Raw genomic sequence first — 14370 nt, 5'->3', positions numbered from 1 at the left:
ACTCAAATTTCTTCACCACTGTCTGTCTCCTGTTTGATAGTGTTAGCATTTTGTTTTTTAAAGATATAGTCATTTTTTCACCCTCAGGCAATCCCAGATGTGTATGCCTTTATTTCTTCTGTTAAACACAAATTAAGATTTTTAGAATATCTCAGCTCTGGACAGAACTTTGAAACTCCGAAAAGCACATAAAAGCAGCATAAAAGTAATCCATATGACTCCAGTGGTTAAATCTACTGTACATCTTCAGAAGTGATATGATGGGTATGGTGAAACAGATCAATATTTAAGTAATTTTTTTACTAGAAATCTCCACATTCTGCATGTATATCATGACCTACTGGGCAGGGAGGATTTATAGTAAAAAAGGACTTAAATATTGATCGGTTTCTCACCCACACATTACGTCTAAAGACACAGATTTAACCACTGGGGCTGTATGGATTACTTTAATGCTGCCAACAGGAACTTCAAAATTCTGGCTACCATTCATTTGCATTGTATGGACTTACAGAGCTGGAAAATTCTTAATCTTAATTTGTGTTCAGCAGAAGGCAGCATACACATGTGTGATGGCATGGGTGAGTAAATGATGTGAAATTTATTATTTTTGGGTGAACTATCCCTGTAAGAGTTTTGAAATTCATGTTAGCAGTGTGAGAAAATCTGACCAAATGTATTTTGGGGGTTAGCCTACAGTGATCCACACATTTATAGCCCCTTGATGAAGTTATGCATTGTGTAAAAACGCATCAAATTGTCCATTTGATGTATAGCAAAAACTTTAATTTTATGATTTCAAAAAAAAAAGTAACATACAGTATATGCAAATCCATGAATCAAAGTCAAGCTCACTATACAACAAAACAGCTCAATATAGATGATAAAGCTCAAAAGTTCTTAATACTTCAGCAGCAAGTCAATGAAAGCGCTATATTAAAATCATTCTTGTAAAGCAGGTATACTAAGAAGTGAAAAAAAAAAAAAAAAAGACTGGTGCTTAACAGGAGGCCACTGTTATCCATTTTATCACTATTTAATCAGGAAGTAGCAAGGATCTGGATGGCTGCTGCCATCTTTTCATTTGTCATTTAGTTAAATGGCATCTATGTCAAGGTCATCCTCCTCCTCTGCTTTCTCTGGCTGAATGGTCTCCACCTTCAGCTCTTGTGCTGAGGAAGAGTACACAACCTGAAGAGGAAATAGAGTTGCAGTAAGACAAAACATATTTGGCACAGTTTTTCAGCAAATGTGAATGCACCAAGCACAACTCAGCTATTCTGTAATTGTAGCACAGAGAAGATTGCTAATGTAATTACACGAATTGCAGTCCCAGGGCTCCCACTGACAGTTAAAATATTAAGCTGCTTCTCTAATTAAATACTACAGATTACCCTGCACCTCAGTACACACTTGTGTGTGTGGTACACTGAAGATTTACATTTATCTTGTGTAAACACAATACTTTATACTCTACACAATTAGTTGCTGCATGAGAACCAGCAAGAGTTTGAGCTCAAAACAAATGTAAATTAAAATTGTTCCTCAGTATGAAGATATCAATTACAGAAGAGCACAGTAAAACATTATCTTCCGAAACAACAAAAACTAATTCTTAAGGACCTTTGTTCAACTTGGATTCAAGCTGTTAAAGGGATAAATCCAACCAACTGTTTGCCAAAAATAAAAGATGGTGGGAAATTACCTCAACATTTTCATCATCTTCCTCTTCATCTTCCTCGCTACCCTCACTTTCTTCCTCTGCCTCCTTCAGCCATTTGACAAAGGGAGCTGCCTTAGCATGGATCTCTTTGGCCAGCTCCTTGGAAACATACTTCTTGGATACCTTTCACAAAAAAAAAGGAACATTGTTCTTATTTTAGTGTCTTTAAGGATTCATGGTATATACAAGTACACATTTCATAGGTAGGTGCCTTAAAATATTCAAACATTAAGAAGTTTCATGGCCCTAATCTTTTATAATGTTCTTAAAGATGCATCCATCAAAGTAATAATTGAGATGTGTGAAATGCACACCTTCTCTGCCCATGCAAAGATGACATCCTCCTCCAACAGATCAGCATCATAGAAGTCTTTGAGAATGATGGGCACTCGTGGCAGCAGTTGACCTTGATGAAGCTTCACCAGACACTCAAAGCCTCCCAGCAGATACTTCTGAGCTTTCTTATCATTGTGGCAGAACTGTAAGAAAAGAGAATTTGGGACTTTCAGCCATGTGACTGCATGGTAAAGTTCCAACATAAATGTATGAAATTATATAAATAGCAGCATCATCACCAAGTGGCACTTTTCTCAGATAAAACGAAGTGACAACAACTGGAATATCAGAACCCCTCATTACAACATGTTTAAATGACTGGTCAACACTAGCTAAATGCTGATCTATTAAAATTAGTTTTAGAACTGGTATTTTGTGGCAGCATACTCGTAGGAAGTGGCGTTTGTATTTTTTGATCTGGTCTCTGATGTTCTCGTTGAAGAGCAGTTCACTCAAGATGAGTGGCCCCATGGCTCTCACATCCAGCCTGTCCGCTTCAGCCAGAATTTCCTTATCGGCTGAGTCTATCGCTTCACTCTCCTTCTTTTGCTGATCAGAAAGCGCACGAGAGAGAGAGAGAGAGAGAGAATGTTTTAGTCCTAGTAGTCTTGATAGACCTGTGCCTGTTTAGACTTAAATGTTATTCTAAATCTAATCTAGAGATAGATACAGAAATGGTCAGAAATAAGGATATCAAGAGCGCAACAGTGACTGTCTACTTTTTCCAGAATAATCCCCCCTCCCCCACCCTTGTTTTCTCAATAGAATAGGGATTTAATACAAAATTCTAAGCAAAGAACAAAACCAACCAGCTGCAAAATTAATCTCAACATTGAACCCTTTGATTTGAAGCATTTGAAAAATCAAACAAAAAGACTAGATGTAAACGACTGTGTGCTTACATTCTTTTATGGGAGAATGAACTATGTACCCTATGAAGCATTGTGAATGATAATCAAATCAAAAACAGCAGTACAAAATAAAAGCATTTATAGTTGTTGATTGAAAGTATTCAACCAATTTCCTTTGAAGTTGTTTGTGAGTGTAGAGTGGTCAACTTTTTCTCTGGAGGAAATGGATGAGTTATTTATTGCAGGAACCCTACTGTTGTGCTCCAGGTTACATAAAACAAAGACTGGCATTATCACCTTGACAAAGTTGTAGAACATGTTCACTCTCTCTTCTAAGGTTTTTTCCAGGTCCTCACTAAGGGTCAGGTTCTTGGCATGGTCGCTGATCTCCTCCATGCGCCGACGCTGAGCCTCCTCTGTGGTTTCCTCTGCCCAGTCATCGTCTTCTTCCTCACCGTCCTATATATTACCATATATATATATGCACTTTAATAAACTGGCAACAAATGGCACTTAAAATAGAAAATGTGTATTCATGAGAATCCCTTGCTCCTGTCAAACTCTCTCACCACAGCATCTGGTGCATCTACGTCGTTATGGTTCCCAGCCTCACCACTTCCCGAGCCATTCTCCTTATCCTTCTTTCTGTTTTTCTTCTCTTTCTTCTCTTTCACACAGGTGCTATCACTCTCTAGATTTCAAACACACACACACACACACACAAAAAAAACTTAGTTTAAGTCAGAAGTTTACATACACTTAGGTTGAAGTCATTAAAACAAATTTTTAACCACTCCACAGATTTCATATTGGCAAACTATAGTTTTGGTAAGTCGTTTAGGACATCTACTTTGTGCATGACACGAGTAATTTTTGTAACAACTGTTTACAGACAGATTGTTTCAATTTTAATTGACTATAATCACAATTCCAGTGGGTCAGAAGTTTACATACACTAAGTTAACTGTGCCTTTAAGCAGTTTGGAAAATTCCAGAAAATTATGTCAAGCCTTTAGGCAATTAGCTACTGATAGGCTAATTGGAGTTGATTGAAGGTGTACCTGTGGATGTATTTTAAGGCCTACCTTTAAACTCAGTGCCTCTTTGCTTGACACAATGGAAAAAATCAAAAGAAATCAGCCAAGACCTCAGAATAAACATTGTGGACCTCCACAAGTCTGGTTCATCCTTTGGAGCAATTTCCAAACACCTAAAAAGGTACCACTTTCATCTGTACAAACAATAGTATGCAAGTATAAACACCATGGGACCATGCAGCCATCATACTGCTCAGGAAGGAGACGCATTCTGTCTCCCAGAGATGAACGTAGTTTGGTGCGAAAAGTGCAAATCGATCCCAGAACAACTGCAAAGGACCTTCTGAAGATGCTGGAGGAAACAGGTAGACAAGTATCTATATCCACAGTAAAACGAGTCCTATATCGACATGACCTGAAAGGCTGCTCATCAAGGAAGAAGCCACAGCTCCAGAACTACCATAAAAAAGCCAGACAACAGTTTGCAAGTGCACAGAGACAAAGATCTTCCTTTTTGAAGAAATGTCCTCTGGTCTGATGAAACAAAAATTGAACTGTTTGGCCATAATGACCATCATTATGTTTGGAGGAAAAAGGGTGAGGCTTGCAAGCCAAAGAACACCATCCCAGCCATGAATCATGGGGGTGGCAGCATCATGTTGTGGGGGTGCTCTGCTGCAGGAGGGACTGGTGCACTTCACAAAATAGATGGAATCATGAGAGAGAAAAAGGTGTGCGAGCAAGACCTACAAACCTGACTCAGTTACACCAGTTCTGTCTGGAGGAATGGGCCAAAATTCCAGCAACTTATTGTGAGAAGCTTGTGGAAGGCTACCCAAAATGTTTGACCCAAGTTTAAAGGCAATGCTACCAAATAAATTAAAGAAAGAAAATTTGAAAAATCATTCTCTCTACTATTATTCTGACATTTCACATTCTTAAAAATAGTGATCCTAACTGACCTAACTGATCATTTTCTATGATTAAATGTCAGGAATTTTGAAAAACTGAGTTTAAATGTATTTGGCTAAGGTGCATGTAAACTTCTGACTTCAACTGTATATGCGATGCTAATATCAGCAATTTAAAAGGCATACAGTACTAAACTATTTTCTAACAAATAGTTGGAAATTAAGCTTTGCATATCACTTTTGATGCTAAATATAATGTGAACAGTGGTAGTCAGATGTATATTATACTAATAATCAAAAAGCACAGCACCACTCACCAGGTGGGTTTTTGAGGATGAATGTGCAGAGCTTGTGCCGAGTGTCCAGCATTCCCCGATAACCACAGGCCTTGCAAGCGCTTCCGATAGTCTGCTTCTTTGGATTAATATTCTGAAAGACAAATAAAGCAAATTAAAGCAAACAAATACAATGTGGGCAGATTCAAAGAACTTTCAAATTGTTAAGCGGATAAAGAAACATTATTATTGGATGTTTTCTCTTATCAAAGGCCATGACTGTAAGGGTTGGATCTCCACTACAGTTAGACATAGTAAAAAAAAAAAAAACTGTAACTGACTGTCAAAACTGAATGCATCCTTGAACTGATGCCGTTGAGCCAAAATTTCTTAATTGTCCACTGACAGGTCCAAAATGTATTATTAAACGAGTTATCAAACATCCGATGCAAAAGACACTTTAAAAAGGTACTCGATAAGAATACCTATAGTTGACTTGAACACCTTTAAGCTCAAAGGATACTTTAGTTTTGACGCAAAACGCTAAGGTCTAACGCTCAGCCTTTCAAAGTATACTTTTTTGACGGTGCGCGCATACACAGGAGGTTAGTGCAAGCATGCTGTGACTGCTATGAGATACTGGACTTTTACTCTTTAGCAGTTTAGACCCATAACGGTGTCTTCATATTAGGGATGTACGAGACTAGTCGACTAGACGGTTCTGATGCTGCTAGTCGACACTGGAATTACTAGTTGGTTAATAATTTTACCCATTAAACTGTTCAACATTTTTATACATTTACTTTTGGCTTTATATTTTTACAGAGGCTACACTTAAATTACTGTCATATTAATGTTACACATTTTAAATATAATTAATAATACAAATTATTATATCAAAAAAACAAAAAGGAGGATAAAAACGCTGACTACCACCCCTGGAGTCGCAAGTTCGAATCCAGGGCGTGCTGAGTGACTCCAGCCAGGTCTCCTAAGCAACCAAATTGGCTCGGTTGCTAGGGAGGGTAGAGTCACACAGGGTATCCTGCTCGTGGTCGCAATAATGTGGTTTGCTCTCGGTGGGGCGCATGGTGAGTTGTGCATGGTGAGAATAGCGTGAAGCCTCCACACGTGCTATGCCTCCGTGGTAACGCGCTCAAGCCACGTGATAAGATGCGTAGATTGACGGTCTCAGACGCGGAGGCAACTGAGATTCATCCTCCGCCCAGATTGAGTCACTACACCACCACGAGGATTTAGGAGCGCATTGGGAATTGGGCATTCCAAATTGGGGAGAAAAAGGGGAGAAATTCAACAAAAAACTAAGTAGTTATGAAACCACTTTGGAGGTGGTGCGGGAAGCAGATTTCCGAAACGTTGGCTTGGAAGTCGCTATGGCGGTAGACTTGCCATGATATCCTAATTTTCACACCGGTGCGGTGTCCACGTTCAAACCGACTATTACTGCTGGTTGGAAGCTAAGCGGTACTATGGGGTAATTTTCGTTAAGCAATATCCTACACAATAACGCAAGGCAGCTTGATTTCAAACTTTGAACTTTTTTTTTTAGATATATTATAAATATAAATTGAAAAAAACTGAAGAAAAAAAGATGAAGCGCAATTAAAATGTTGTTCAACTTTTTGAAAGATGGTTTTTCAACAGTTGTGAAGGGCAACATCTCTTTGGTAATGAACCTACGTGCATTCTCTACATCATGGGCTACATGTCGGGCATTTCGTTGTCTGGGCAATTACATCACTTATTGTGGGTTGTTGCGGGTTTAATGTTGGTGTGGGTTTAATGTTGGTGTTTTATTACCTTTTATTCCAGGACTCAGTTTAGCTGCTTGGGAAGGGTAACGACTTTGAATGTGTGTGAATAAATTTGTTTTGTTCCCTCCTAGGGCTGGGCGATACGCAAGAAATAGGTTCACGATTTTTATTTTTTTTTATTTTTTTAAGAAAAATATCACAATATCCAATTATATCATGAACCCTCCCGGCTGAGGGATCGGTGAATATTCTTGCTTTAGTGATTTTGCACTGAAAATTAAATTCATTCATTTAAAAAAACGAAAACTTAAACCAAAGACATTTCTAAACTCAAATTGCACTTCAAACTGAACGAAAATCCAGTTAAAATAAAGTGGTTAAAAAAACAAACAAAAAACACCACCTTTCCATTTACCATTGCGCAAGTATCCGTCTTATGACAACAGGCGGAAGATGACCAATACAAATTAACATCTAAAAATAACTGTAAATGTAAACAATTATAATTGTTCCACGAGACTGTATGCCTCCGAACAAACAGTGCATCAGACATGCGCATAGATGGCTTTTCTGTTATCTGTTCTTAAAAATAATAATGTGTGTTTCTTCAAGTGAGTGTCTGTGTGTCTAATAGCATTTCTTGTAGAGCTGTTGGAAAAAATCGTTTCAGCGATGCATCGTGATTCGAAAGAATCAGAATCGATAATATGTTTTCATTAAAAAAAAATTTTTTCCGATGCCTCTCTACTCTTGCGCTCTCCATTTCATTGGCTTTTGTCATTGCCGGTCACTTGCTTGTCAGGACAGTGCGCACACCTGATGATAAAGGTATGAAATCCATCGTAGGTTTTGCGACAGGATCGTGCGATCTTCTACTCACAGAGCAAACAGATGGAACAGTGCATACGAGATGCTTGATAAATTTCTGAAGCAACAACTGCACTATTTAAACCGCTGTACAGGTGAGGAGAGGAGAATCTGACAGCTGCACTCTCATAGAAGCTGATATATCTTGCTGGACCAGCAACTTCCATTTGTGGTTAAAAATCTAAATGAATAGAATGGCATAGATTAATTTTAAATAACAATTATTAAATACTATTTAAATGATTTACAATGCTTAAAAATAATAATAATATAATCAGTTGGAAGTAACAGTACTTTGTACTTCGTGTTTTGATGAAGAATTTTTTTCTTGTGATTAAGAGATTTTTTTTTTTATAAGGTTCTAAAGAAAGAAACTGAAAAACTGAGATACTCTTTTAAACTATAGAACCATTTCTTTAATCTTGTGGATGTTCCATGTTTTGTTCACAGCTCATACTGAAAAGGCCAGTTTATGTAATGACTTGTTCTGATTTTTTAAAACAGCTGTTAAATAAAAAGCTGAAAGGGAAAAAATAGAGTAAAAAAATAAATTTTGAAGAAACTGAAAAAAGAAATTGAAGGAACGTGATGCATCAAGAATCGTTTTATAATCGAATCATTACCCTTTGAATTGTAATCGAATCGTGAGGTCAGTTAAGATTCACACCTCTAATTTCTTGTCATTCCGAATCCAAGATGTTTTACAGTTACCCACCATGCACATTATATTCGCTACCTGCAATTAAATGTCTTCTGTCAGTGTGCATACTTTGCTACCTGTGTGATTTGATACGTTGCTAAAGAACATCTGGCTTTCAATGCGTTATTTAGGTTAATTTATCATGGGTCGCAAACTCTTCATTAGGCAACTATTCTTTAAGGCTATTCAATTTGTTAGGCTATTGTATTGATATTGGATGTTCCATTCATAATGTTTCCCCCTTTTACCCGGTATAAAATGTCATACCTTGTACCGAGTAAAACTGGTAAAACCATGCCAACCCTATATGGAGGTTTTCACATTTGACTCTTTAAATCTGTGCGTGCTTGTTATTTTTCCACTGAGCGGGCTTTTTCAAGAGCAGGATAATGCAAGGCAAGCAAGTCGCAGATAAATGCCCCTTTTCAGAGGAATTTAGCATCGGATTTGGAATAGAAAAAGTATTTTAAATGGGTCGCATAAACACTTTTTTTTTTTAGACTGTTTTCTAAATTAGTGAAAATAATTCCATGTGCCTGCTGCACGTTCAGAGTATCTACGGTTTAATAAAAAAAAAAATAAAATAAAAAAAAATATAAAAATAAAATAAAACATCAGGCTGCAAACATCTGGCTTTACTTGGGTAAATGAAACCAAAGTGAGATTCAAGCTAAAACCAGAATGTCACAAATGCCCAGTCAATACATTAACAATTCTAATAAATTATGTATAGCAGACATTTGCTTACTTTGATCTATGAATCTAGAGAGCAGTATGAGCATTTCAGAAGACTTGTTTCACAACCATCTACTTTGGAAGAATCAGGGATATTTTGTCAACAGGTGGACTTGTGTAGGCGTTTTGGAATGCAAGGGACAAAGTCAAAAGTGTATTGAACTGCATCATAAAATCAACTGACCTTGTACTCGGACCAAAAAGACAAAAACAAGTTTAAATTCTCACCAGAAATGTCCAAAAATTTGACAGACAGCAAACTGGAGTAATCTTTAATGTTTAACCATGTGTGGACAAATCTGTATTCACCAGGCAACCTTTATTCTCTTAACTTACTAGGTCAGTCTCGGGATTGTCACACTCTGAGCACAGCACAAACTTGCGAATGAAACCATCCAGCATATCCTGCAGTTTGTTGGCTTCATGAGATCCGTTTACGATGTAGCGGTCATTCTTTGCGTCAAACTGAGTCTGCGCCCCCAACTCGCAGCCGAAATACTTAGTTGGATCTGAGGAAACAGCAAAGATAGGAGTCATAAAATATAGATTAATTCATTTTTTGATCAGCAAGTTAATTTCTCAATACATATTTGAGGCATTGATATAAACAATAGCCGACATTTAAATTAAAAGCTTAATATGTGCGTTTTACAAGTTGGCCTTCCATTTAAGGTGGTGTAATAGCTTTGGGATATCACAAGGGGATGATATAACATTTACTGAACTTAAAGGATTAGTTCACCCAGAAATTTAAATTCTCTCAGAATTTACTCACCCTCATGCCATCACATATATGTATGACTTTCTTTCATCTGCTGAAGATTTTTAGGAGAATATCTCAGCTCTGTAGGTCCATACAATGCAAGTGAATGGCTGCCAAAATTTTGAAGTACCAAAATCCACATAAGGGCAAAATAAAAGTACTCCAGATGACTCTGGTGGTTAAATCCATGTCTTTCACATATTTGTGCATATCGCCCCCTATTGAGCAGGGAGGAGAATTTATGATAAAAAAAATTTTTTTTACTTTAATATTGATTTGTTTCTCACCCACACCTATCATATCGTGTCTGAACATGTGGATTTAACCACTGGATTCATATGGATTACTTTTATGCTGCCTTAATGTGGATTTTGGAGCTTCAAAAGTTTGGCACCCATTCACTTGCATTGTATGGATCTACAGAGCTGAAATATTCTTCTAAAAATCTTCATTTGTGTTCTGCAGAAGAAAGAAAGTCATACACATCTGGAATGCCAGGAGGGTGAGTAAATCATGAGAATTTTCATTTTTTTATGAACTATCCCTTTAATACTGAAGGATGCGGTGCAAGCGGCAGTCCAAGTTGTGAATCTAGTCAACAAACGCACAAAAAGTTACGAAGGTTTTTGTATTTCAAGAATGAACAAAGAAGTTGAGTTTGTAAGTTAGTTTATGAAACTGGTGCAACTGCGCAAACTGAACCATTAGAAATGGTGACCATTATTATGCATTTTCTCTTTTTCTAGCCTTGAATAATTTTCATTCAAGCTGTCAAACCACAAAAAGACATACTTCCACCTGAAAATACATGTTGGCTTTATGAAAGATACATTTTACACAATATATCTCCTGTGATGGCTAGAGTAAACAATCCATGTCTTTTGATAATGATTTGAGTCAAATTTAATGGAAAACTTTACAATTCAGTTTTGAGTCGTTCTCAGCGGCGCTGCAGAATTTTGAACAAACTCGTGTCATAGCTGGGCATCATTGACAGACACCAAACCCCAGTGACGGTGTGTGTACCTTCACAGAAAATAATTTAGGATTTCAGAATGCGCCATGTCGTCCGGCAGACACGTCCATTCTGCGACCCCTTTTAAGTTATCCTGCTGCTCACATTGTACCAAAGTTGTGTTGAGAAATATTTATGAATACACAAAAAAATATTATGGAACAAGTAGCCTTATTTATATCTGAAAAAATAAAATCAGTATAAAATCAACAATCATAGGGAACGATTTTCAGATTATCAATATGTGAAAGGCATTGATCCCAAGCCTAAGCAAAGAAAATTAAAACATCATTGTTCATCCCTCACACAGAAGCTGCTAGTTGTTCCATAATGAAACAAAAGTGTAAATAAATAACTATAGTACATCACAATCTTTTCTGATATTAACAACTAATTGTAACTAAAAACATACATGTTGGAGGCCTATTCAGTGCCTTTGCAACATCAACCATGTTGACAATGACCGTCTTGATTCCATTCCCTTTGCCTTCCACCTGTAAGACGAAATGAACAGTGTGAAAAGAGAGGATAGATTAGACAATATATCCTTAAGCTTTTATATTAAAAAAAATGCATTCAGCACCAAAAACAGTCTCTTTTTGGCATGACAGGTACCTTGGCAATCAAACGGGGCATCTTGTAGCGGTAGAACTGATCCGACACATTGCGGTTGACGTTGACAGACATTTTGAGTGATCTGAGGCACTATCAGCAAGATAAAAAGATCTCGAATGGGACTTTTTGGGTATCTTCTGTCTGGAGAAGAGGGGATGACATAAACAACTGCAAGTGTGCTCGGTCTCTGACATGAAAAAGATCTTGCCACAGTGGCTGCAAACTCTTTGCTCCTGGACTAGGTTTCCCCCGCTTGCGTTCCAACAGCTGTGCAACAGCTCTGAAAGGTGAAGAGAAAAACACTGTATTAGATTAGAATACAAATACAATGTATGAGTCACATGGCCATGAATATAGGGCTTGTATGCCTCAGAGGTACATCTGCTAGAGGCAAACAACTGTCTTGTCGTGAAATGAGAAAAGAAGAAGAAAAAATTAATGTAGCAGAGCCCCTGATCAAGAGCTCGACTACATACGTCACTGACTGCGTCAGCAGATCCGAGTATGACTCAAGCCAAATGAACACGTGGTGAAAAATAAATTTAAACGCAGTGTTACTTAACGGAATAAACTTTCTAATACCAATCAAATGTAAAATTACAATTATAGCATTTTATCCAGCGCGTGTCCATCGGCTAGTACAACTGAATAAACAGAATCTTTCGAAAAAACAAAGCGACAGATATAAAACCACGACTGCGCATACTATTTCAGTATTCGTTCTTTATACATACATATATATATATATATATATATATATATCGATATAGATAGATAGATATACACACACACACTTGTTTTGAGGTACAGCGTTATGTCGCGTCACTTGTTTTAGCCCAAGGTCGATATTCACATGGTTAACCAATCAAGCACAACCCAAGAAACGCTGTTTTCCCATCGAAATAGTGACGTCGAATGCCAATAACGTACCACAGCGAATACTAAATGATTAAAACAATCCAGACCTCAGAAAGAGTCCGTAAAGTTGTGTGATCGTCGCGCTGCTTCTGAGTGCGCAAAAGCACAATGGCGCCATTTTGTTTCTGTCAAGCTACCTCACACCCATTAGCTAACGCGGTGTACACGTTTAAAAAGGCCTCAAAGACAATCATGTCCACCTCGTCTGTTCATATAGCTCACGTGTATGTGTAATACACATTAAGAGTAACTAGTCGCTCGTATACTCACCGTTTCCGTAAAATAAAGACATAAACACAACGCTAGTCGTCCAGCGACGCAGTGAAGGGTTGACAGCGGAGATCCTGGAGATGGTTTGGGTCGTGATCCAAAGAATGTAACACGACACAACGGGAAAGACAGATTAGACCTGGGAAGTGCTGAGCGATGCAGCCGATCAGAAGGGGGGTATCAGATCTCCGGGGAGAAGCTGGATTAGGAAGAGAGAGCTGCTTTTGTCAAATGTAACTTGGTTAGGCACTTTCTGTGACACTTATAAAGCTAACCAGTCGCTAAGGATATGTCTGGGAAAAATGAATTCACCAGCAGTTTGTATTTTGACATTCGTTAACAACACGCCTTACCTCTCCAGAACCTTCTTGCTCTACGCAATGGTAGAATGAGCTGTGCGTGCTGCTCACGACGCTCAGTATCCACATAGTCCCGCCCACTTCGGTCACTCATTGGACAAACTCACTTCCTGTATCGAATATAACAACACTGACTTGCTCCTTTTAACGACAATCATCGCTGTACCACCTATAATTACCATTTTGTCTGCGTTTTTTTCATATAACTCCCTTGCAATACGCAATGGAAAATTATAGGTTATGTAAGTTAGCCTAGTTGTCTGTTTTGTATAATAGAAAAGTAGACTTTAATCTACACACTGTTGTCTAAATAGTGTTAAATACAATAACATACATCTGCATTAATGGAATGAAAAATAATAGATGTGCGGTGGAGTTAAAATCAACGAGGGCATCATACAACAGTCAGTATAGGCCAACAAATGAAACCTTGAACTTTGCATGCTATCAGGGTGTAAAAACAAGCAGAAGCTAGTCATAACCCTGCATCTTAAAGGTGCACTAATCTTTTCTGCATTAAAAAAGTTTTACTCCTAGTTGTTTTATTCTACATGGAGAGGGTCCCCTCATGGGGGCTGCCATGTTAGGATCACATGACCAGCTGAATACTACTCACTAATGCAGCCTTCACATACTATCGGAATTATCGTAAATACGAGTTTCCCACTCTGAACTTGCACACAAATGACCCCTCAAGTCGTAATTACGACTGGGAAACTCGGAGATAATTTTGATACCGAGTTTCCGAGATGGGAGCAGTCCTAAACTTTCAACATGGCGGAGGAGAGTACATTTTTGTAAATACAGCTAATTGTTAGCGCTTGCCATTTTGTTCATATTCATTTATGTATATCAGCAACCATTCTATGCATGTTGTACATTTTTACACTGTGAAAATAGCTTGTATTTGACAAAAATTCCATTATCGTCAGCAAGCTAACTGAATGATATGTATTATGGTATGTATGAATGAACCTGGCGTCATCCATGTTTCCTGTTCTTTCCTACAACAAAGCACTAGAGACAACATACTCTTAATTACCACTTCAGAAGTGGGAAGTAGGGAAATTTCAATAGCACATGAAGGCAGCATTAATCTCAGTTACCGCCCTCTTATTGGACCGTGTACTTCCACACATGGATTAAATTAATCATGGCTGACTGTGAATAGTGAATTCTACAATGGCATCAATAACTGAAAACTATTGCAGCTTGATTTG

At 37.8% G+C, this 14370-nt stretch overlaps 1 protein-coding gene across 3 annotated transcripts; it reads right to left on the bottom strand.

Moving 5' to 3' along the window:
* Positions 1-766: 766 nt before the first annotated feature.
* LOC127414056 (eukaryotic translation initiation factor 5-like) lies at positions 767-13254 on the bottom strand. Of its 3 annotated transcripts, XM_051651749.1 has the most exons (12): positions 13145-13254; positions 12792-12990; positions 11604-11883; positions 11401-11482; positions 9547-9719; positions 5176-5287; positions 3480-3601; positions 3208-3369; positions 2447-2608; positions 2038-2202; positions 1706-1846; positions 767-1191 (listed from the first exon to the last, which is right to left on the bottom strand). In XM_051651749.1, exons 3-12 carry the CDS (start codon positions 11673-11675, stop codon positions 1096-1098), a joined length of 1287 nt encoding a protein of 428 aa, XP_051507709.1. In that variant the 5' UTR covers positions 11676-11883; positions 12792-12990; positions 13145-13254; the 3' UTR covers positions 767-1095. The 3 variants fall into 3 exon arrangements, with proteins under 3 accessions (XP_051507709.1, XP_051507711.1, XP_051507710.1); XM_051651751.1 differs by lacking the exon at positions 2447-2608; XM_051651750.1 differs by lacking the exons at positions 12792-12990; positions 13145-13254 and adding an exon at positions 12569-12642.
* Between the last annotated feature and the right edge of the window lie 1116 nt (positions 13255-14370).

This window comes from Myxocyprinus asiaticus, chromosome 23 (genome assembly GCF_019703515.2).
Source record: "Myxocyprinus asiaticus isolate MX2 ecotype Aquarium Trade chromosome 23, UBuf_Myxa_2, whole genome shotgun sequence".
NCBI lineage: Eukaryota > Metazoa > Chordata > Actinopteri > Cypriniformes > Catostomidae > Myxocyprinus > Myxocyprinus asiaticus.
This window is presented reverse-complemented; position numbering and strand designations above follow the sequence as displayed.